Raw genomic sequence first — 24,076 nt, 5'->3', positions numbered from 1 at the left:
GTGTTGTTCTTTTTGTCGCACTGCTTTGCTTTATCTTGGCCAGGTAGCAGTTGTAAATGAGAACTTGTTCTCAACTGGCCTACCTGGTTAAATGAAGGTGAAATAAAGGGGGATACCTAGTCAAGGGAAAGGGGGATACCTAGTCAGTTGTACAACTGAATGCCTTCAACTGAAATGTGTCTTCTGCATTTAATCCAACCCCTCTTTGGTAAAAGACCAAGTCCATATTATGGCAAGACCAACTCAAATAAGCAAAGAGAAACGACAGTCCATCACTACTTTAAGACATAAGTCAGTCAATGCGGGAAATTTCAAGAACTTTGAAAGTTTCTTTAAGTGCTGTCGCAAAAACCATCAAGCGATATGATGAAACTGGCTCTCTTGAGGACCGCCACAGGAAAGAAAGAGTTACCAGCCTCAGAAATTGCAGCCCAAACAAATTCTTCACAGAGTTCAAGTAACAGACATCTCAACATCAACTGTTCAGATGAGACTACGTGAATCAGGCCTTCATGATTGAATTGCAACAAAGAAACCACTACTAATGGACACCAATAAGAAGAAGAGAATTGCTCGTGCCAAGAAACACGAGCCATGGACATTAGACCGGTAGAAATCTGTTGTTTGGTCTGATGAGTCCAAATTTGAGATTTTTGGTTTCAACCGCCGTGACTTTGTGAAACGCAGAGTAGGTGAATGGATGATCTCCGCATGTGTGGTTCCCACAGTGAAGCAAAGAAGAGGTGTAATGGTTTGGGAGTGCTTTGCTGGTGACAATGTCTGGGATTTATTTAGAATTCAAGGCACACTTAACCAGCATGGCTACAACAGCATTCTGCAGCGATACGCCATCCCGTCTGGTTTGCATTTAGTGGGACTATCTTTTGTTTATCAACAGGACAATGACCCATCACACCTTCAGGTTGTGTAAGGGCTATTTGACCAAGAAGGAGAGGAAGGGAATGCTGCATTAGATTACCTGGCCTCCACAATCACTCGACATCAACCTAATTGAGATAGTTTCGGGATGAGTTGGACCGCAGAGTGAAGGAAAAGCAGCCAATAAGTGCTCATCATATGTGGGAACTCCTACAAGACTGTTAAAAATAATTCCAGTTGAAGCTGGCTGAGAGAATGCCAAGAGTGTCCAAAGCTGTTATCAAGGCAAAGAGTGGCTACTTTGAAGAATCTCAAATATAAAATATATTTTGATTTGTTTAACACTTTTTTGGTTACTACATGATTCCATTTGTGCTATTTCATAGTTTTGATTTCTTCACTATTACTCTACAAGGTAGAAAATAGTTTTTAAAAATAAAGAAAAACCCTTGAATGAGTAGGTGTGTCCAAACTTTTGACTGGTACTGTACATATATATATATATAATTTATTTGTGGGGTTTATTTATTTTTTCTTGTTCAAGTGAAGAGGGCAAATGGGGACTTTCAGAACTGCATGAACACCCTGATAACTTTACAACAATCTATTAGCAAATGGCTCTCAATCAAACATCTCAAGAAAAGACTGTCAATCTTCTGTATAGATCAGTGAACTCCAGTGACAAGTAACGCAACAAACTGACACAACCCTGAGCTGATTAAATAGAACAGCAGCTCTGTGCTACACACACACCAACTCTCTCCTAACTGCTGAAAACTTTTAATGAGCACTTCTAGCACAGCCATAACCTCCCCTGCCCTGCCCTGCCCCTCCCCTCCCACCCCATACTGAAATCTGTGGAGATCTGTCAGTGCCAACTAAATTCTTACTCAGGTTGTCAACCATGCCTCTGCTGGACAGGGTCACAGGGTTAAAATCGATTTCACAGGCCACCTGGAGAGCCTAGGCTGCGAACTGACTCAAAAAATTTATATCAGACTTAGAATTGCTTACCACCCAGGGCTAGGCCCAGGCTAACACGCCCACTAAAAAGTCCCCAGCCCAACAGAAGTTTGCACAGGCAGGCTGGAGCTGATGACCCTGCAAGCTGACCTCCTCTAACTTCAACTGAATTGTTCTGGCAGTTTCCACGGTGACGAGGCACTCCAAGCTTTATCCTACTTGGGCTACTGAAACAAGTGGGACCAGATCTTCTCTCCATAATCTACTGGGCAAAAAAGTTGCATTTCCTTATTTTCTCTGAATGTCCTTTTTTACAGGGTACCTAATGTGATTTATTGAGCATTTAGGTTGGATTTCGTCAACTGTGTAATGTAATAGATCATTATATGGATAGTTTATTATTTACAAAATTAGCATTTGTTTATGTAACTATGGCTGTGGTTGTTTTTGTTGTCGTTTTGGGGGATTAAGCTATGTTTTTGTGCCATTTCTTGTGGTGTTAATGTGGTCAAATGCCACTCTGCCCTCCCCCCCATGTCTGCATCACTGTTATTGAATATCATTGCTGTCTTTCCATTTTGTATTGTCTATAAATGTGAATAAAATTAGCCTGAATAAAACTATCTGAGTCCCCCTAATCTTTGTGTTTAGTGATTGCCCCTGTCCAAGATTCAGAGCAAACTTCCGCTCATACTGCTTCAACAAACTGGACTATCAAAAGAGGAATTTACAAAGACTGATTTGTATAATCACACTCATCTGAAAGAACATCGACATCATTCTCTTATTAAACCACAATTTCACAACAGTCACTTGACTTCATACACTTATGTGACAAAGAGGGTTGGGATCAATTCGGTTTTCAACTTTTCAAGTCATTCATTCAATGTATCCCATGGAAGGCTACATAATCGCCTAAGGGTCATCCTTTGAGCTGCTTCTTACACTGGCCTAAAGTTCAAGACGATCAGAAGTCCTGACATCTAGAGCATTGAGTAAAATGAGTCTCCTATCTGTGTCAGTGAAAGCTAACACGATGAATCAATAACTGCAATTTTCATATGTTTTCTTTTCCATTCCCTGTCAATAATGATTTGATCAATTGGTCCTTTTCTTTAACTCATTGTCCCTTTCTCAGACTGTCCTTGTGGACAGGCATGTTTTGCGTTTTACATGAATGGTCACTTGGCGAGCGCTAACGCATTTTTTCAACGCAATGCACGACCAAATAAAGCTAAGTAGACTGCGAAAACGTCGTTCTAACTAGATATTTTAATGTACACTTCATTACCTCAAGGATCGATTATATTAACATCTGAGCTACAAGCCTTGAGTGCACTCACCCGGGGCGACTGTGTGATGGAGTGATGTTGTGATTCTGATTGGATGCACGCAGAGTAGAAGGTGCTCATGGGTTATTGTCCAGCGTATCATCGGGTAAAACGTTAAATGACACAAGCTGTCACAAAATCAATAAGAGTGGTCCAGCTGTCCTGGATCTTCATCTCCTCTTGTAGTTATAACTTGGTCTGACACCATGTCATCTTTGTGGCCTTGCTTCATATGGCCATTACGTTTCATGAGTTGAGCAATGAGCCATGGAAATAGAGGGCATTACTGTTTACTTCTAGGCCTACAACTATGGACATTGACAACCTTGACCCGGGAGTCGACTTAACATAGTAAAGGTAAATGTGTCTCCCTACAATGAATATGGAGCGTTATGTTTCGTCTGGTACGTATTAAATTTGTGGATGTCCATCATCCATTTCATATGATATCTTACCATTTTAAATATGTGTGGCCTACATTAGGGGTTAGGGCAGGGTTTCCCAAACTCGGTCCTCGGGACCCCAAGGGGTGCACGTTTTGTTTTTTTGCCCTCTCACTACACGGCTGATTCAGATAATCAACTAATCGTCAAGCTTTCAATCAGCTATGTAGTGTTAGGGCCAAAAAACAAAACGTGCACCCCTTGGGGTCCCGAAGACGAGTTTGGGAGACACTGGATTAGTGGTTAAGGTTAGGCAGGACTTGATTTGAGCTGGATCCTGCAGAACAGAATCCGTCTCCTCTACGTTTTTTTTCTGTTTCTTTCCCGGAACCCATTTGTCAGGATCCAGTACCTCCTCTTGGAATGAGAAACTATGTTCACTGTTTGCAATGTAAAAATCATAATAAAATCAGAGTTAAGTTCAACCAATCAAGTTTCCTCTTCTGTAATTATCCGGCCCCCTAAAACACGTAATGTGAAAACGTGCCTGATGTTCTAAGAATTGTGTTCGGCCGGCCCGGTTTTATGGTTTGGCAGCATTGTAGTCTGTTAAGACCAACGCATTGCTGTGGTGAGAGAGGGAAGTGCGCCTGTATCTCTCACGGAACTAGAATGAGATTCGCTTTCTATGATCTCTCTCTTCTCTGATAGACATAACCCTGCAACTTTAATATTTGCATTGTTGCACTTCATCATGTATTTCCTTATACCGGCAGGAAGGGTGCTGGAAGTTCCACAGCACCCGTAATACATTTTAAATAGATTTCTCAAAGTTATTGAATTACTGCTGTCTGTTCAGAAATAAATGAAAATAAAAAATGCTACAACCGTAGGCCTATAATTTAGCCACAGTGGATCAATAGCTTGTTAAAAAAATTGTATAAATGCCTAGCTGTGGACTGTGTGCCTACTGTTGGAAACGTGCGGCAAATATTGAACAGCATACAGGCAACGGGCCTTTCACAATATTTCCAAAACAATTGTGGGAAAACACATGTTGGAAAGCAAATGGATTTAGCTGAAAATAGAATAGTAATTTGTTTGTAGGCTACCAAATATGTTATCAGCTTCAAAATAGTCCTATTGTGGGAACAGCATTGTTTTTACAAAGTTTAACTGACTTGCCTAGTTAAAGAAATGTTAAATAAAATACATTTCAAAAACAAGAGTGAGCGCATTGGCAGGAGCGCATCTGCCATCGCTGGTGAGTGAGCTGAGCATCATTGGGTGAGTCAGTGAAACTGGAAAGGTTTATTATGAGTATAATTTCCTCCTCATATTGTACACTATGTTCCCGGACACCTAGGCCTACGACAAATGTGTTTTTTTTATTGCTCGCAGATTCTCAGTTTGTCCGTGTCAAAGTAGCCTGTCATTTCAATCATTTGTGCGGTATTGAAAAATATTATTGTAATGTCTCCAGACATCTAAAGTTGTGTAGAATTTCATGAAATGCGTTTATAAAAGGCCATTTTTTTCCCCTTGACCCCAGGCTTAAAAATGTTTGTCCATGTGTACAACTTTTGCAAGCGCCTCTACTCTACTGCTCTACTGCTCTTTGCAAGCACAAAGGCGATTATATGCATGCAATGCTTTATTATAAAGCGCCACCCAATTTACAAATTAAGCACTGGGGTTGGGGGTTAAATGTAGAGTTAAGGGAAGGGTTATAGCTAACATGCTAAGTAGCTAAAAAGTAGTAAGTAGTTGCTCAAATGTTAATGTTGTCCATGATGTGATTCGAACACACAACCTTTGGGTTGCTAGATATAATGCTAGGTATAATGCAATCTCCTTTAATTTTTGGCTTAAGTAACCTTCTGTATTATGTAACTATACCAAAAAGAACATATCATACGTATGCTGGAGGGATACAACTTTACATAAACTATGTTATGTCTACTCTTTGAGGCAAGCCTGCTATGGAAGGTTATATTTTTTAATGCCATTTAAAAAACAAAATGTTGTACCTTTATTTAACAAGGCAGAGTCTCCCCTCCCTCCCAACTCCAGAACTCGTTACATTGCGTTATGCTAATAGATGGGCTTATAAGGCACAGACACTGAAATCTCATCCAGCTACTATTCGCTTTCCTGAGGGAGATGTCATTTCGCAGGGGGGGGGGGGACACAATGACGAGCTCGTGAGTGACAGAGCTCTGATCTCAGCGATAGGAAGATAGCCACCTGATTAAAATGGTTCGCTTGTTCCCCTTAGTCACTCGATCAGCGTGTGAACTCTTCTTATTTATAATCAAATGCAGTGACCGAGTAGCGCCCAGAACAGCACACTTCCAAGTTCCAACCCAATGTAATTCATTGCCCTATATTTATTCAACGCTGCCACAGGTGCAACTCTTAAAATCCAATATAGATAGTGTAAACATTTATAACAAAATAATTCATAGGCTATTATTTTATTATTATTCACCGTCTTATGAGTTTAAAAAAAACTGTGTGGTTGCAACAGTACACGTTTTAGAAACGAAAAAATACATTTTGACCAATATATGAATAATATTTCCCAAAAGTGAGTGTCAGCCCCAGCCAGGGCATTGTTTACCCCGTGCAGACAGATCCCTGTCGCATCTGAGTCATGCGTTATTATCAGTCACAGAAAAACGCATTGGATGGTCTCTAGAGACCCACGTTTCCATTCGAGAACTGTTTCTGTCAGAGCGACAGGAGAGGGACCATTCAAAAACTGTGAGCCACGGACCACTCTTGAGTATTAATTAGGGTGATGCAATCCATAGAAACGTATGGATTCAACATAATCGACTTTCCAGTTCTGGCGGGAGAGATAGAATAGACAAGTAGTTGGAGGATATAATTTACTGTTTGAGGGAAGTCATGCGTGTAATTGAGTATATTTAACACCACCATTTTTAATGATCAATGATTAAGGGTGAACTCATTACATGTTTCGTTCTCTGCTTTTATCATTATTTGACTTTGGAGAGGATGTTGGTTCGTTTGTGCCATACTCTCAGCATTTCACACATTTGGGAGAAACATTTGGGAGGAAGAATTCTGCGTGTTTATTATGAAGCCCAACAATCTTTATTTTTTTATGCCCGAGCAGACCAATTTGATTGATGTCGCTCACATTCTTGAATAGGCTTCTTAAAGATGTATTCGGCTATTCCTATATTTTCTCATTTTGATTGTCCTACAGGCAAAATATGTGAGCTTTTTCATCTGTATTTTAGATATGTGATCATTTTACGTTCTTCTATCAACAAACCCAGGCGCTCAAGCAGAGTAGTTCTCCCACTTCCATTCAAATGACTCGGGCATCATGTCGCATGTCTATAAAGGGCCTTTGTAGTGCCCTTTCAGTACTCAGACAAACTTTTCTAAACACTTTGCTCTAAAGCATACAGAAAGTCAGCCGCTTGCGAACGAGCTGCTGTCCTCGATTTATTTCCACTCACACTCTCGATCAGCCACAGGGATAAACATATTGATAAAGTTGTATAAGGTTAAACTTTTCATTGGGCCTACCGTTTCAAAGTTCAAACTGGTATTCCCTATAGATACAGGTCTATATGCTCACATTGAATGACTGAACTATCTAAAGATAATACATATTTTATATTTACATTCCAATGTATTTATTGTTCTTAAATCTCGAAATGTGTTACCCAGATGCTTATAATGTGGTCCTTGATCAACATGGGATACATGAAGAATGAAATTGTGAAGGAATTGAAGTGAACAATGAGTTCTGCTGTTGGGGAAGTCAGTGCATTGCTGTCAACTGAGGGTTGGATAGTGACAGTCATCGTGGCCATTGCCACTACTGGGAAGTGACAGAAGCTCCCGTTTCGTCTGCTGATGATTTACGCAAAAACAACGTCGAACGTCAAAAATATATAGTCCTACAATGTCACATGTATGATTATAGAACGACTTGGAATAACAATCACACTTCAAGGAAACAAACCAATCTAAAACGACCGTGTTTTAATTGTATGATTTTGTAAGACATGTATTTATTTATATTCATATTGAATTAGTTCGTAGGCCCATCATATTACGTTTTTAGCCTGGAAAGCCTAGTGAATGTCTGACGTTCCATGGTGCCAAGATGTAGGCATATAGACGTTAACAGGTTACATATATTTGTCACCAGCTGATGCTTGCTATAGGCTAAATCTGTGCTAAAAGGGGCTAAATGGAAGAGTGATACTTTTAAATGAGTATGTTTATAATGAAACTATGCTATTATTAAACCTTTATTTAACTAGGCAAGTCAGTTAAGAACAAATTCTTATTTACAATAATGTCCTACCTGGGAACAATGGGTTAACTGCCTTGTTCAGGGGCAGAACAACAGTTGTTTACCTTGTCAGCTCGGGGATTCGATCCAGCTACCACAACACTACAACCAACTTTTTTTTAAATCATCTAGTATATAATGAAACATTAACACAACTTTTTACAACTTGTTCTAGGCCTACGTTTTAATCATGCATGGTATTTCGCAATGCTATTTATCAGGTTTGAAAAGCTTGTCACAGTGGATGTGTTTTATGTTAGCATCGACACAGCAGCACAACTATTAAAAGCTGCCTGAAACAAGCATCCTGCTCCCCACCCCACGCTGAGCTTCTCGCCTCATTTGTTTCCCAGGCTATGCCTGTGTTCCATAAAGCTCGAGCTTGATCTGCATCGTACTGCACACCCCTGCTGCCTGCACCGCTGCATCAAAGCATATATTGTTCTAGGCATGGGTGGACTGACCAATAGAAGTGGAAAAGCAGAAACACTTGCCCCGCCACTATTGTTGCGCATGGGTAAACTTTGTTTCCGCACAATAGCGGCCTAACCAATAACGTGCGCCGTTTTCAGATTAGAACGCACTCAGCCTATCATGTAGCAGTCCGTTATCACCTGTTGCCTGACAGACTGCGGTAGGCCTACTATACATGTGGTAGTAAAGACCAGAAGCCTGACAGACAGAATGTCCCAGAAGTGAAACTAAAGTTTTCCAAGTCTGCTCAGCCTTATTTCCCATCACACAATGACAATGTTGCCCATCAAGATTAAAACATATTTTACTTTACTAGTAGGCAACCAGTCAACGTTTTTGTTTAGTCTATTTGAAGGGGTAGGGGCAGAGGGCAGTATAAAGCGCAAATATTGTTCATGGTATATTTAATGGCATAAATAGTATTAATAGTGTATACATTCCCCTTATAATAGATTAATTTGAGTCACAAATGGTGTAGTCTATATGGACAGTGGTCGTGTCTTCTGCTCTAAATGATATCTTCGCTGTTCAATTGCAGTGGCCATGCACCTTCTGAAATCTCCACAATTAGATGTGCATTGTTCCTAACCCAATCTAACGACGCGTTTGACGTTATTAGCCTAAATAATAAAGAGATGGTGATTTATATTGTTTTCCGTGGGGAAAAAAAGGCATTATACGCTGTTATCCTGTCATTAAGAATGTATTAACTCGAATTAGTTACACAACAATATGTATATTTACATTTGAGCTAGGCCCGCCACTTTCAGCAGTTTTGTTCCTTTCTAAAATAGGCCCAATCTGTGTTTGTATTAGCTATGATACATAGTGACATGTTTCTTCATAAAAAAGTATAATCTTCCAATATGAAGCAGTTTCTGTTTAGCCTACTGTATCCCATCATTGGTAGAGTATGCACTCTGCGGTGAATAACCTGATATATGCAGAGCTATGTTCAATTCAACCAGCAACAAATACTCTCAATGTCTACCTCACGTGTTAGTTTGATTTAAAAATATATATATATATAAAACACAACACAACTTGAGTCACTGACATCATGCATCGTGAGAGACCAACTGTTGTATCTTATCAGAGCTAAATCCCGCGGTTTGATTAGAATTATAGTCAAGTGCCAATAGGCCTCCATAGCAACTTCAGTACAGTGGTATTCCACTGGGCAAACAGATGTCAATTCAACCTCTATCCCATGGTGGTTCAACGTAATTTCATTGAAATCGCGTGGAAACAACGTTGATTCAACCAGTGTGTGATTAAACCAGTGTGTGGCCAGTGGGCATATTGTATTTACTAGGACATTGTTAGTGCCTACTTATCCATTGAACAGTGGTTACCGTCCTAATCCCCTAGACGCCAGAATATGCAATGAGTTTAGTTAGGGTCGCCGTTTTAGAATTTAAAACCCACCATCCATTAAATTAGGGTGTGTCCACAATCTAAAACAACTAAGTGGCCATGGTGCTGGTTGAGAAAAGGGTTACACATTTGATTGTTATTAATTACAGACTGTGGGGCGGCAGGTAGCCTGGTGGTTAGAGCGTTAGACTAGTAACCGAAAGGTGGCAAAATCGAATCCCCAAGCTGACAAGGTAAAAATCTATCGTTCTGCCCCTGAACACCGTAGTTAACCCACTGTTCCTAGGCTGTCATTGTAAATAAGAATTTGTTCTTAACTGACTTGCCTGGTTAAATAAAAAAAATACATAAAATCACAGTATATCAAAATGTCCACAGAAAACAACTTGGAAGAATATTTTAAATAATGTAGGATATGATCTGTTCTCAAAGCATACATTTTGATATTGCTATAAACCTTTCATTATCAATAATAAGTGATATAAACACAGGAAAACACGATAACAATCCTGAGTCATTCAGCCCATGCTTGTGTATATCTTCTGGCGAGCTGTAAAGTGTGTGAGCTCCGCTCGGTAAGGACTGCACTGCACTGAGAATGTGTGAGAGGCGCAGAGATGATGGCATGCTGGCCGACAGTGTGTGGTCTATTGAAATGAATGCGCATTTTGGCTGCGCAGGGACCCCCATCCCCCTGCTTCCCTGCACCTGCACTGGATCAGGGAGCGACTGCCATTCACCCCTGAAACCACTGTTAAAATAGACGATATCTCTGACCGTTTTCAATTCAACGAATCTCACAATGCTACACCCCCTACAGATACCCGTCCACTACAACCCCCAACTCAAAAACGACAGCAGATAAAGCGACAAAAATCGTTACTTTAGGGAAAGTCGTTTTCTTTACACTGTTGTGTATGCTATCACTGACTAGTGGCCCAATAACGAGACATAGCCCTAGGCCTAATATTTTCCAGACCAAATAATAAGTGCATAAAAACATCAACAACAATAAAACAACACCAACAACAATAATAATAATGAATTAAATATAATCTCCTTAAATTCCATTATGCCACCAAAGGAAATAAGAGTAGGCTAATAGTGCATATGTGTATAGGCCTATGCCTATTGTGTAGCCTACCATGACTTTCATCCAGATTTCCTTTATGTGTTAGTTTCTGAAGAATAAGTTAAAGGAAGATATAGGCTACTCTCTCACATGGTGTGTCCAACAAAATATTAGACAATGAGGAACATGGAGCATAGGAAATGCTTTATTTACCAATCTAGTACATGTGACGTCATTGCTCCATACGATTAGTAAATCTGGTAACTGATTAGGGGTTTGATTAGAAGCCTATTGGGGACTATTATGTGTGCGCATATTCCACTACCTCAGATAACACTTTACCATTTTAACGTCGATCGGGTAAGGTCAGAGTTGGGACGTCCCAAGGATTCCGAATTAGCAAACACCGTTAACACTATGGGACACATCTCTGACGTTTGTATATCATTTATTAAACGATACACATTTTAACTACAAAAACTAATATAGAAATAGCAGATAGGCATATAGGTTATCTGATTAAATATTGAGGTCTCTTGACGCATATCTTACTTTTAATGAGATCTGGACACTATATATGAAGATGTGTTTATACATGTTGTGATTATTACGTTCCAGGAAGAGCGTGTCATTTCACAAAGATATCAAAAGATATTATCTGAGGGGTTTTACTATGAGCAAAACATAGAGTGCTTACCACCTGTTGCTGTCCACAGCTGCCGCAGCCTCCGCGCGGACCGCGGCGGAGCAAAATCAAGGCCTTTTGGAACAATTGGGTCCTCTTCTTATACGGCGCTGTTATCCTAAATCACACAAAACGATACATTTAGTTGTCAATGTTTTACGTGTGTACTCGGTAGTTCCATTTATAACAAAAGGGACAATATCCACGCATTCAAAACATTAGAGGGTTGAACACAACCCAGCGGCGTTTGAATCTGGCGCTCCATTGAGCGCTTTGAGATTAAATCACGCAATTGAAAATACATTTAAACACTCATCTTTTATCCAGCTCTCCTATGTGGTGGCCCAACAAGGGGATTCCTTGACTGATCACTGCTCCTCCAGGGAATAGTCCAAGCCTGATATCCCTTATTCAATGTGTAGAAAACGGGAGTCTCTCAATGAGAGTCCAACACAAAAGTCTTAAATTCAAGAGGTTCAGGAGCCTAATATTAGGTTAATAGTAAATTCCCTTTACCTTATCACAACTATTGCGAATATAGCCTAGTCGTCCGCTCCATTTATATTTTCATGAATGTTTTCCACTTACGTATTTGCAATATACATTTTACCTTTAAAGTATATCTGTCGTTTCTCCTAATCTCCAAAAAAAAATGAATGTAACTAAAGCTAAATGCGCATACTCAATATATATGTATAGGCTAGCATATGATCACATAGGCCTTTCGTGCTGTCATTAAATTAAAATTAAAAGCCTAACACTCTCGACCTTTAAACATCCTAGTTTATCAAACATGTTCAGCTATTACAACCAATTATAGTTACTGCTTGTATAAATAATTAATTTAACCACTGCTGCCTGACCCCTTGAAAGTCCGGTATGGGACACGATTTTCGGAATAATACTTTGGAAAGGGCCCTCGTCAAATATTAATTTAGCGGTTAATGTGAGCTCCTCTCCCCCGGGACCTAGTCTCATAGAGGCTTCCCAGCCTTGGCAAGCAACAATTCTAATCTACCTCTGTAGTTAAAAAAAAAATGTTTTTAACACCCACAGATTTAAAACGTTATATTCAATGGATAGACCATAATCTCATCCAGGTTTAATTTTGAGAAATGACAGACGACAGTTTGAACATTTCGGGCAAGGTGTTTTAAAGTTATGCCCATCGACATGAACTGTGTGGACCATGGTTAAGAGAAATCATCATTTGAATAAACAGTGAAATCAATGCCCATTCGAATGTGGAGATATTTAGGCTATAGGCCTCTGAGTGAACATTATTTGCGCTGTTTCGGTCTTTTGATTCTTTGCAGAAATACTTTCCATTTGATTGAATCATTAAACAGGCTACATTAAGTGTTAGCCAGCAGAACAATTTACATGAAATAAATAATGCAATTAGGCCTAATATGGAGCGACATTAAACAGAACAATTAAAAATGATGTGGTGTATGCATGCTTTCAAGACAAGTAGGCTTATAACAGGCCCAGTTATTACATCTATTATTTTCGTTGTTGCTCAGTAGGGTCTATCTTTATTCATATATCAAGAGCCTCGATGTTATTAATGTTTTATTATCCATACCACAAACATGCCTACATATTATCCAAACTAGAAACATGCTTTCATAATTCAGCTCACATGGACTGTCTCTGCGTCTATGTTGTCACACTTGTTTTCTGATACATGAGAGCTAAACTTAATTCATTCAAATCAGTAGTCCTGTGAAATGATATGCACCAAACCGGTTCTCAATTAGAATGACAAAATAAATCAAATTATGTGTGTATTGATTAAAGAAAAATATAAAATGAACGACTACCTGGAGAGAATCTTCAACATTTTGAGCGAATAATCTTACACGCAAAGCATAGGGTTTGAGAGGCAACAAACTTTCGCACGCTGTTGTCCTTCTTAATCCTTAGGGGAATAGCTCATTTCACAAAAAAAATGAAAACGTCGTTAAACTGAGTCTAAATCATCTGAAGACTTAACATGACAAAGAAACAGGCATGCACGCGTGTTCTTAGACACAGATGCACAGACGCATACACACATGTACGCACAAAATGATGTGGTTTGATTTAGTTTTTGTTGATATTTCTGATGAGATATGATTTAAGACTTAGCATGTTATAATAACTTAATTAGGCTATATTCCTGTGTGTCCTTGGATTGTAAAAAAAAAAATATAACAGAATATTAAGGTCTATCAAGTTCTGACATATGATGTGATGAATAAATACTGATGCAACATGAATAACATAAATGCAATACAAAACATGGACAATCCACAACAAATTGAGCGAGGATGACAATCTTATCTAATTCATCAAATGATTAAAAAAAATCAAAACTCATACAATTTCAAGTATCCAAATTTCAAAAATTTATTCATTTCAAACTGCATATTGAAAAAACTTCGCTGAAATTGTAACTGTTATAATGATGAAATTAGTTCGAATATATATACATGGAGTGTTGGCTGCTGCGTACAGACCACATTTTAAAATACAACTACGGGAATGAAATGTGAAATAAAAACTTAAAATATCACAGTAAATATGCATCAATTGTACAAATCATTAGAAAATAAGGAACACAAACTTCATACCTCTAACAGATGAAAAGTGGGAGACAAAATATAAATTAACAATTATGCTTAACCTGTAAGGAAAGGTTTCTGCTTATTCTTATTTAAAGAAATTAAAATGGTTTAGTACTAATGAACCTTGAGGAGAAACATTTACCTGCTTTGCTTATAGGCCTACTTCCGCTATTCCAATGTTTGTAGTTTTAGGAGTATCTTGAACTCAATTTAAATTCTGCCATTTTCTTTTCTGCAGAATTTCGGTTTATAAAAATGTAACCTCTTGTAGTTTACAAAAATTACATCTGATTGTTATGTTTTTTATATATAAATACTGTACAAAAGGTGATTGCAATGATAAAACATCTGATTGAGACTCTCCCACTTTCTACTTTCCAAACTCATACACCATTGAAAAACTTTCTAGAAAAAAGTTGTTCTTTCCTTGAGTTCTGTACAACTTTTACCACCCAAAAATGTCTGTACAAAAATAGTCCATAGTAGTCCAGTTTCTCTTATTAAAGTGTATTTACATATGTGATAATGGGAGTGTGCCATTAATCGTCGTGCCTGGTACAGGTGCGCTCTGGTAATGTTGGGACATATGGAGTCTGCTTTGGGCAGTTTGCTCCGGCACCTCAGCACCCGGTAAGTACATACTGATCATGTCCCGTAGGTCTCCAGTCTGACACGGAGCACCCCTTGAGTGAGACGAAGACGTGACTATGGGGGGACTGCAACTGGACTCTGACTTGACCACCGAACCCATGGAGCCCAGAGTCATTCCAGGAGTGCTCTGCTGTGAGTATGACATGCTATACGTGGGTGATCCGTTCATGTAGGTCTGGGAGTTTGTCATGGAGTTGTACTGAAGTGCGCTCATGTCATAGCGGTGCATTTGCTGCATCTGCGCGGTGTTGTGAGCGTTTAAACCAGGGTGCTGCCCATAACCAAGCTGCTCCTGCATCATGCCATAACCTCCATTGGTCCAGCCGTTCATATGTGCGTAACTGTCCATCCTTTGATTAACCCCACCGCCCAAGCCTCCCCCTACACCCACTCCAGCGCCCATGGCATTGCCGCCTGGCGCAAGAAGTCCACCTGGCAGAGTATACTTGTCCTTCTTCATCAGGGTCTTGGTTTTCCTCCGGGGTCTGTATTTGTAATCCGGATGTTCCTTCATGTGGAGAGCCCGGAGACGCTTCGCTTCGTCAATGAAAGGTCGCTTTTCGCTCTCGGATAGAAGCTTCCACTCGGCCCCAAGTCTTTTGCTTATTTCCGAATTGTGCATTTTGGGGTTTTCCTGTGCCATCTTTCTTCGCTGTCCCCTCGACCAAACCATGAAGGCATTCATGGGTCTCTTGACTCGGTCCGGACTGTTTTTCTGGTTGTTTCCAGATGCATTTGAATTCCCCGTAACCCCAGAATTTGTCTGGGGTGCGGTTGGTTTCAGTTCAGTTTCCATCATGTTATACATTATAAACAGATTTTTATTAAACTTGCCCGACCAATGAAAAAAGTCCAACACAAAGGTAGCTGGAGTTACCTTGTCGTTTTCAGTAACTTTGCAGAAATAGTAAACGTATTTTTGCCTTCAGCCAGTAGGTCCTGTTGTGTCCAAAAACTTCTCTCTTGGTCTCAAAGAAACAACAAACTACTTTTCCCTCTTCGCCAGAGCCTTGACAACTCCGGATACTTTTTGAACAAGTTAATAGACAACCATTCATGGGATGAGTGCTGTCAGGGAATAAATGCCTTTTTACCTGACCAATCACAGAGCGACTGTTCCCTCGGCCAGGATTGTGTCTTTTATTTATCATAAAGGGGCGGGGTTACTCGCGGTCAGTGGTGGAGCACTGAGGCAGAAGCTGCGGTTATCAACCAATAGAAGCTATATATGTATTATTCCAAGTGCTTAAAGTGGGAACATTACACTAGGATGGCAAACTTTAAGTGCTTTCTACTGAAATTCGAAGGAACACAAGCTGCAGAATTTATACAGTAGGATACATTTATGCTGTTAAGTAAACAGCATTTCGGACCAATTCAGCTTTTTAAACTTTTATAGGCTACCATTTTTAAACTGGTTCAAACGTTATTTGGAAGCATAATACATAACATTTCAAACTTCATTCGATATTTCATCTTCACTGAATCAAATGTTCAATGTGTCTTTAGATCAAGATAGCTATTTCGGCTATATGGTGATTTTTTTTGTAATGTTCAACGACAAAACAGGGGCAAAAGCAAATGGAGCATAAATCAAAACGTACACATACAAATATCCTAGCCTACTTAACCTTTGCTTATAATAATCACTTCTTTATCAGTAGGCCTATAGTGACAGTTGAAGAAATAGTTGTGAAAGTAGTAGTCTAGTTGTAGTAAGCTATTAGCAATACGGGTGACGTTATTCGTTATAAGTAATGAGGCGATGTGTAGCAATCCATACATGAATATAAGTGTTTTGAGTTAAGGAATCGATCAGCAAGTTCAGCTCGGTTTTTGCACTGAAAAGCGGATAGGTAATCTTAGCTGTTTCCCCATTGTTTAAATGGATGAGCTTCAATTCAACTGAAGTTGAATGCCAACATAAAACAGAGGCATGCCCATCACAAATAATTAGTTTTGTTTCGGGTGTTGTCAGTACATCAGCCCGAACAAAAGCATGACTACATTCCGTTAAGATCTTTTTTTGTTGAAATTCACTTCGTCACAAGACAAAAAATTATATAATAAAAAAAAGTTTTCACAAACAATATGACCAAGAGGGGTCACCACTTCAAGGATAGGCCAATATAACAGGCACTTTTGTCCATGGATTTTCCATTTATAACATCAACAATTGGCATTGTAAAACAGGCTTGGACAATGTTTTATAGGCGTATCTGATGGATAATTTACATTACTGTGAGCTACAAAAGCTGATGAAGCATGAACAGCGAAAATACACTAACACGCCTAATATTTGTTCAGTAAAAGCACGTGTTTATGCATATGAATTCACATATAGGATAGTTCCAACTGACTTGCCTAGTTAAATAAAGGTTACATTTTTTAAATAATAATTGTTCCAAAAGGTTGTATCAGCCACACGAAGCCCGTTGTAACATGCCATTAGCGCCGTCTGCTGGCGAAAGGGACAATAGCAAATAACCTTTATGAACGTAGAAACCTAAAAGGTGTCATGGAACACTATTATAGCTTATGTTAGTTTGTTCTGTTGTGCGCTGTAGCCTAATAATATAACTTGTATACCAACTACAGGTTTAGAAGGCTAATTTATGTTCAAAACATTCACGCTTATGGTAAAACAGTTGGCAATGATGCTGGAAATGTTGGAAAAGCATCAAATAGGCCTATAGCCTACATGCATCTATTGATAAACTTGACACTGAATATATTGTATTTTTTGGACACAGTTTTGAGCGAGATAAAGTTTTAAATCTACAACGTCTAGCCTATACTATTAATATAATAATTATAGCCTATACCTATTTTGTACATGTTATTAAACAAAACATCAATACCTATTTGAATGATATACAAACTGGTAAAGAGTTTATTACCACCATATTCAAAAGGTTTCACTTTTGAGTAATTGTGTGAGATGTGGAGATACAACAGTCAGAAATAGCCGCTTCTCTTTCTGCGTTTGAGTGTTTCCCCCGCTATTTGTAATCTGTTTACGATAATGGGAAAAGCAACAGCGGGGAGTCTGCAACATCTTTAAGAATCCTTAACAGGAATTTCCCTGCATTTGCAATTAGCAAACTATTTGACAACTAACCGATTTGCGGGAAACACCGTTTGACCACTCGATAGACCAAACCAACTAGTACTATTTGCACCATAAAACAAACATATTTTTAAAGAAGGCTCGACTGAGCAAAATCAATAATAACACATTTATAGGCTATTTTATTAATGTACAAACTAGAAAGAAAAACACTGTAATTCATAGCAAATTAACTTTTTAATAAAAACACATTGTTTCTCATTAAATGCAGGCCCATTCCTATCAACCCTTGAACATAATGAGTGTGAAAATATCTTAGAGGGAATCTGTTAAATATTGTTTTTAAAAAGCCTATAGCCCACCCTTCTGGAAAATGTCATCATTTTTTTCTCCCTTTCAAATATCTAACCCGATATATAACCATGTCTGCCATAATAACCCTTAGGCCTATAGCCTAACTCAATATACCTCCCATAATAACCCTTAGGCCTGCCTCAATATATATCCCATAATAACCCTATTGCCTATAGCCTAACTCATTATATCTTTAATCACACTAAAGTCCTAAAATATCAATATTTACTGCATATAATCCAACATAACCAGCACTGTTATTACTAATTGGATGTAATATGTTTATTTAATCAATGGATTTACTTTTTAAACAGATCCTTCCTTTTCTCAGAGAGAGAGAGACTTCATGGTAACAAAAATGACAGAAAATAACCATGATGAATCTCTAAATTGTATATTATTGTCCAGTAGGTGTCGTGCTAGTGATTGGAGAGCAGTAGGCCTGCACCAAAGAAAATATTAATTTATAAGCACACAATACATGTAGCCTATGAAAATACCCAAGGAAAAGGGAGAGTGGATGGTTAAAGAGTGCAATTTTAAACCTAATATAGTTATACTAACTTAACTCTACCCACAAACATTTCTGTTCTCTAATTTGCTATATTGCTCTTTACCCTCAAACTATAAATCAGTATAAACTCAGAAATTGATTAATACATATTAAACATTTACTTTGGAACAATCATTTGACAAGTGTGATGTTTCAATATTTATGGTTGACAGCCTACTCTCAAGTAGCCCAGATCAAGGCCAAATCAATACATCTTGAAAAGATATTAAGAACCGTGTTTAAAGGTCAAACATTAGGCTACTTCTGCTGAAGAATGAGGATAATTGTGTAACAAAATGTTTAAAAAAATACATAATGGCACAAATCTCAAACAGTAGTCAACAAAACAAACAAAGCCATTACAAAAACAAAACAAACCACTAAACACGTACATGATGAATATTTATAATAGACATCTACTTGACATCTAATGTTTGCCAGTGTTGAGCAAGTTTTAAGTGATGTCCGAGTACCCAATGGGAAGATAACCTACGAACCACTGAAGCTCATAACGCGATACTCTATCACACTGCAGTGCACTGCATATAGGCGCAGCCTGCTTTTCACTGTCCCCGGACCACTCTCGACTGTAATGCTACTTACGTGCCAGTTTGGGTGTTGTCCTCATCTTTGCTTGATTGGCAGAAAAGAGGATGGAACAGTATCTGGCCGATTCAAGAACCACTCTTCAGCCGCCGGAGATCCCGCTCTCTGCTCGACCGACACAGCGGTAGGCTGTCTCTCTCTCTCTTTGCTCGCCCGGTAGTCCGCAGGTTTTTCCAAAAGCCAGTGCTCTTACTTCAGCGTACCACCGCTCAAGCTGCTCGCTGAACGCGGGTGTTTTGCTCGCTACCCCTGTAACAAGAAAAGCCGTTTATGGCTACACACAATCTGAAAAGGGGCCGATTTAAAAAGAGAAGAATGCATCAAGAACAACAAAAGTCAGTTATACCAAGTCTGCTTCACCCCCCAACTCCACCCCCACCACCACTACAACCACCCCACATAATGAGAAGGGAAAGCTTTATATTTTTTTCAGTGGGTATTCCGAGATAATTTGAAGCCATTGTTTCTGATACAGATGGTTCTTTTTAATACAATAACTCTGCTCTTTGTGAATTCTACCCACAATACCAATCTAAAGCGTTCTCCTGAATAACAATTTTGTTCTCTCTTGTATAGGGCAAACAAAAGCTGCCGTGAGGTAATGGGCTTGGTTTATTATTGAAAGGCATAGAATGGGGATTTGATAAAGATTTTTTTCGTTTGTAGAAGGTAGGCTTCACTGCAATGTCAAGAGAAGCTGGCATTGGTTGAACAAAATGTTCGCTATAGGTTGGTGATGAACATTATTATTAATAATATTATCATAGGAATACATATTTTTATTTTTATTATCAACAATTCCCCAAAATGATCATTCATAAGCTGAATCCTTAAACTGGAGAGAAAGCAGACCAGAGAGACACTTTTTTTGGAGAGAGAGGTTACAATAGACTATGATAATAGGAACTGTGGTTACGGATTTTGAATCAAGCTTAAAAGTTTCATATAACATGGGTTTAAAATCTCAATAGTATTGTTACCATGGATTCCACATAGCATTATTCTTTTTTTTAGTTAAGTGAAATGATTGAATATCGCATTCAGGGAGCATAAGGTTTCTCAATAGCCATTTAAAGTAACTTATTCAATCTGTAGCTGATGCCATGTGTAATTAAGCTATGGTTAATCAATGAAGTGCTTTAGGAGTTACAAAGCACAGACGTTTAGCCAAAGAAAACATATTGCATATCACCAATCATTAGGGCTGAATTTACTCTCCATGTCACCTAAGCTTTGGCTTTGGCCTGACTCAAGGTCTTTATCAGTCCTGTCAGGGAGCTGGAAGAGAAAATGGGAATCTGAAGACAAAAGGTCTCCGCGGGGAAAGTTGTTAGTCAGTGGCTCTACTTTGTCTACTTTTCTATAGGAATTACTGGCTTCCTCTACCTTCCTATAGGTCTATACAGACAGTAATCCACTCCAGTGACAGCAAGGGTTTTGTCTTCTCATAGAACACGGTTCACTGTTGATCTCTGAGGTGCTGCTGCAAAGGTGTGAGCAATAATGACTTAATTAATTAATTAGCTTGCAAGGTGCACCCAAACAATGGAGGGAGATGAACAGATTATGAAGGGGATGTCTAATAACAACAACAAAAACAGTTCTCGGGTAATAGGAATATTATGGAGGAGTTGCGTGACAAAATGTTTGGCTGCCTCCACCTTGTTTTAAATCAGTGCCGCCAACAGTAATCTGAAAATGTTTCATGGTTTTCTCAAAGCTCACTATCAATCCACTTTCCTTCCTCTCAATTGAGAGTCAAGGAAAATGATATACACACTGTATATAGACTTTTCTATTGTGTTATTGACTGTATGTTTGTTTATTCAATGTGTAACTCTGTGTTGCTGTTTGTGTTGCACTGCTTTGCTTTATCTTGGCCAGGTCGCAGTTGTAAATGAGAACTTGTTCTCCACTGGCCTACCTGGTTAAATGAAGGTGAAATAAAATAAAGATAAAAGTCAAATGAGTCATACAATGGACGTCTTTGGAGGATTTGAATTAAAACTAGACTGAGAGAGAAATGATTCAATGCTACAGCTCATTGTTTTCCAGGCAGAGTCTAATAGCATTATGTCTGGGAGAGTTCACTTAGAAGTGTTTTGAGCATCACAGAATGCTAACACATTTCAGATGTAAAACTGGGCATTCATATATAACTGGGCATCCACCCACCCACCCACCCACCCACCCACCCACCCACCCACCCACCCACTCACGCACAAAGTAAACCCACCTAACACACCCCTCTGCCATAAACCACTGACATACACTATATGCCTATATAACTCAGCCTGGTAAGTATTCACTGGGAGTGTTCTAATGCATAGCACAGTAATGACTGAGTGACAAAACACTTGTCATAATATGCTGTGACAGACTGTAGTAATAGTCATAAGCAGTATGAATGCTGACATAATCCTATTAACTCAGCCAAGATGTGTGATACTTGTGTGAATTGTCATGACTTGCACTGTCTAGTCATATTATCTGATCATCTGTATTTTCCCAGGTATGGAAACCAATGTGATACCTATGCCATTTCAAACAATCTCAACATAATTATGCATGCTACTAGCATTGTCATATCCCATCTTACAGCTACGTGACACAGAGTACACTGACAGTGTAAATCAATAGACAATAGAGTTGAACTGGCTTGAACCTGCCTACCAGTAAAAATAGTAAGAGAGATGCCCCACGTGGAAAACAGCCATGTAGCAACAATAGCAAATAGGTGGCGGGTCCCATCAGATAACAGAAGACCTCCACTGTAAAACATACATAATAGATCCAGCTAAGTGCCGATACTCTACCACAGCGCTTACTAGACAGTTACTCTTACCATCAGACATACCAATGGGTTTGTTTACTGGCCAATTTGAATTAAAATAAAGCTTTGCTTCTGCTGACCACACATCATTATCCATGAGACTATAATCCCAGCAGCAAATCCTATAGTTTCCAGAGCCAGGGCCCTTTTGTTTGAGATTGCTGACTGCTTAGCATATAACAAAGAGAAATGAGGCGTTCACCTCATCCTCTGTAATTATGTGTGGCGAGTAATTTAGTGACAAACCAAGACACCCAAGGCAGCATAGAATGATACCTTTTAGATGCTGGCCACATCGTCACACAGAAAGAGATACCAAGCAAAGTACAGTAGAAGAGAGTAGACACTGGACTGGTGGAAGCTACTGTACAATCCCACATCTTTAAACAAGCTATTCATTTTCCCCCCAGATATCACATACATATTTTCAGCAGAAAAAACCCCACATTAATGGGACAGGTGGAAAGAAAATCAAGATGTGTAGGAAATTGAATATTTTAATTGAATCATCAACACATTTCTATCTCACTATAGAAGGGAATGGGAAGGTACTTCAGATGAACCAATACAAGGCAGAATTAATGGGCTTATTTTGAATGATTAGTTTGTCCATTATGACAAGTATTGACACATTTTGTTGTGTTACAAAGTGGGATTAAAATGGTTTTAATTAGATTTTTTTTGTCAACTATCAACACAAAACATTAATGTTAGCGGAAAACAAATTCCAATAATACTCTCAAAAAATGAGCAACATTAAACAGCAATATACCTGGATTACATATGTTTTCATGCCCCTGCGTGAGTACATGTTGTTAGAAACACCTTTGGCTGTGAATACAGCTGTGAGGCTTCTCGGGTTAGTCGCTAAGAACATTGCACACCTGGATGGCGCAATATTTGCCCAATATGCTTTTCAAACTTCAAGTTCTGTCAAGGTGTTGGGGGTCATGGCTAGACAGCAATTTAAGTCTTGCCATGGAGTTTTAGCTCATGGTGACATCCCTGAGCAGTTCCCTTCCTGTTCGGCATCTCACTTCAGAAGGACGACTATATCTTTGTTGTGTCTGGGTGGTTTAATAAAATGTTATTTGTCAAATGCTTCGTAAACAACAGGGGTAGACTAACAGTGAAATGCTTCCCAACAAAGCATAAAGAGAAAAATTATAGAAAAATAATAAGACTGGGAATAAATACACAATGAGTAATGTTAACTTGGCTATATATATGAGTTTCCTGTAGTCCAAGATCAGCTCCTTTTTCTTGCTGACAGTGAGGAAGAGGTTGTTGTCCTGGTACCGCACTGCCAGGTCACTGACCTCCTCCCTATAGGCTGTGTCATTGTCACTGGTGATCAGGCCAAACACCATAGTGTGGTGGTTAGCTGAAAAGCACAACGTCTTGACATACAGTAGATTTTAGATTCTTAAAAGTAGCCACCCTTTGCCTTGATGACAGCGTTGAACACGCTTGGCATTCTCTCAACCTGTTCCACATTGAATGCTTTTCCAACTGTTTAGAAGGCCTTCCCACATATGCAGAGCACTTGTTGGCTGCTTTTTCTTCACTCTGCAGTCCAACTCATCCCAAACCATCTCAAATGGGTTGAGGTCAGGTGATTGTGGAGGCCAGGTAATCTGATACAGCATTCCATCACTCTCCTTCTTGGTCAAATAACCCTTACACAGCCCGGAGGTGTGTTGGGTCATTGTCCTGTTGAAAAACAAATGATAGGCCCACTAAGCGCAAACCAGATGGGATATTGTGTTGCTGCAGAATGATGTGTTAGACATGCTGGTTAAGTGTGCCTTGAATTCTAAATAAATCACAGTTAGTATCACCAGCAAAGAACACCCACACCATCACACCTCTTCCTCCATGCTTCACG

General features: G+C 39.1%; 1 protein-coding gene and 1 long non-coding RNA gene across 3 annotated transcripts in view; both read right to left on the bottom strand.

Annotated features, from left to right (window-relative positions):
- The window catches only part of LOC124037757, a 54,730-nt gene that overhangs the window by 12,546 nt on the left and 18,108 nt on the right, over positions 1 to 24,076 (bottom strand). Inside the window, exons 1-3 of one of the 2 annotated variants that reach the window (XR_006839228.1) lie at positions 19,702 to 19,734; positions 19,353 to 19,604; positions 11,522 to 11,627 (exon numbers count right to left, since the gene is read on the bottom strand). This is a non-coding gene — a long non-coding RNA (uncharacterized LOC124037757). Of the gene's footprint in view, positions 1 to 11,521; positions 11,628 to 19,352; positions 19,605 to 19,701; positions 19,735 to 24,076 lie in introns of those variants that run through there. The other variant, XR_006839227.1, reaches the window with a different exon arrangement.
- LOC124037756 (transcription factor Sox-2-like) lies at positions 13,888 to 15,878 on the bottom strand. Its single transcript, XM_046352774.1, has one exon. It carries the CDS (start codon positions 15,578 to 15,580, stop codon positions 14,633 to 14,635), a length of 948 nt encoding a protein of 315 aa, XP_046208730.1. The 5' UTR covers positions 15,581 to 15,878; the 3' UTR covers positions 13,888 to 14,632.

This window comes from Oncorhynchus gorbuscha, linkage group LG06 (assembly GCF_021184085.1).
Source record: "Oncorhynchus gorbuscha isolate QuinsamMale2020 ecotype Even-year linkage group LG06, OgorEven_v1.0, whole genome shotgun sequence".
Taxonomy (NCBI): domain Eukaryota; kingdom Metazoa; phylum Chordata; class Actinopteri; order Salmoniformes; family Salmonidae; genus Oncorhynchus; species Oncorhynchus gorbuscha.
This window is presented reverse-complemented; position numbering and strand designations above follow the sequence as displayed.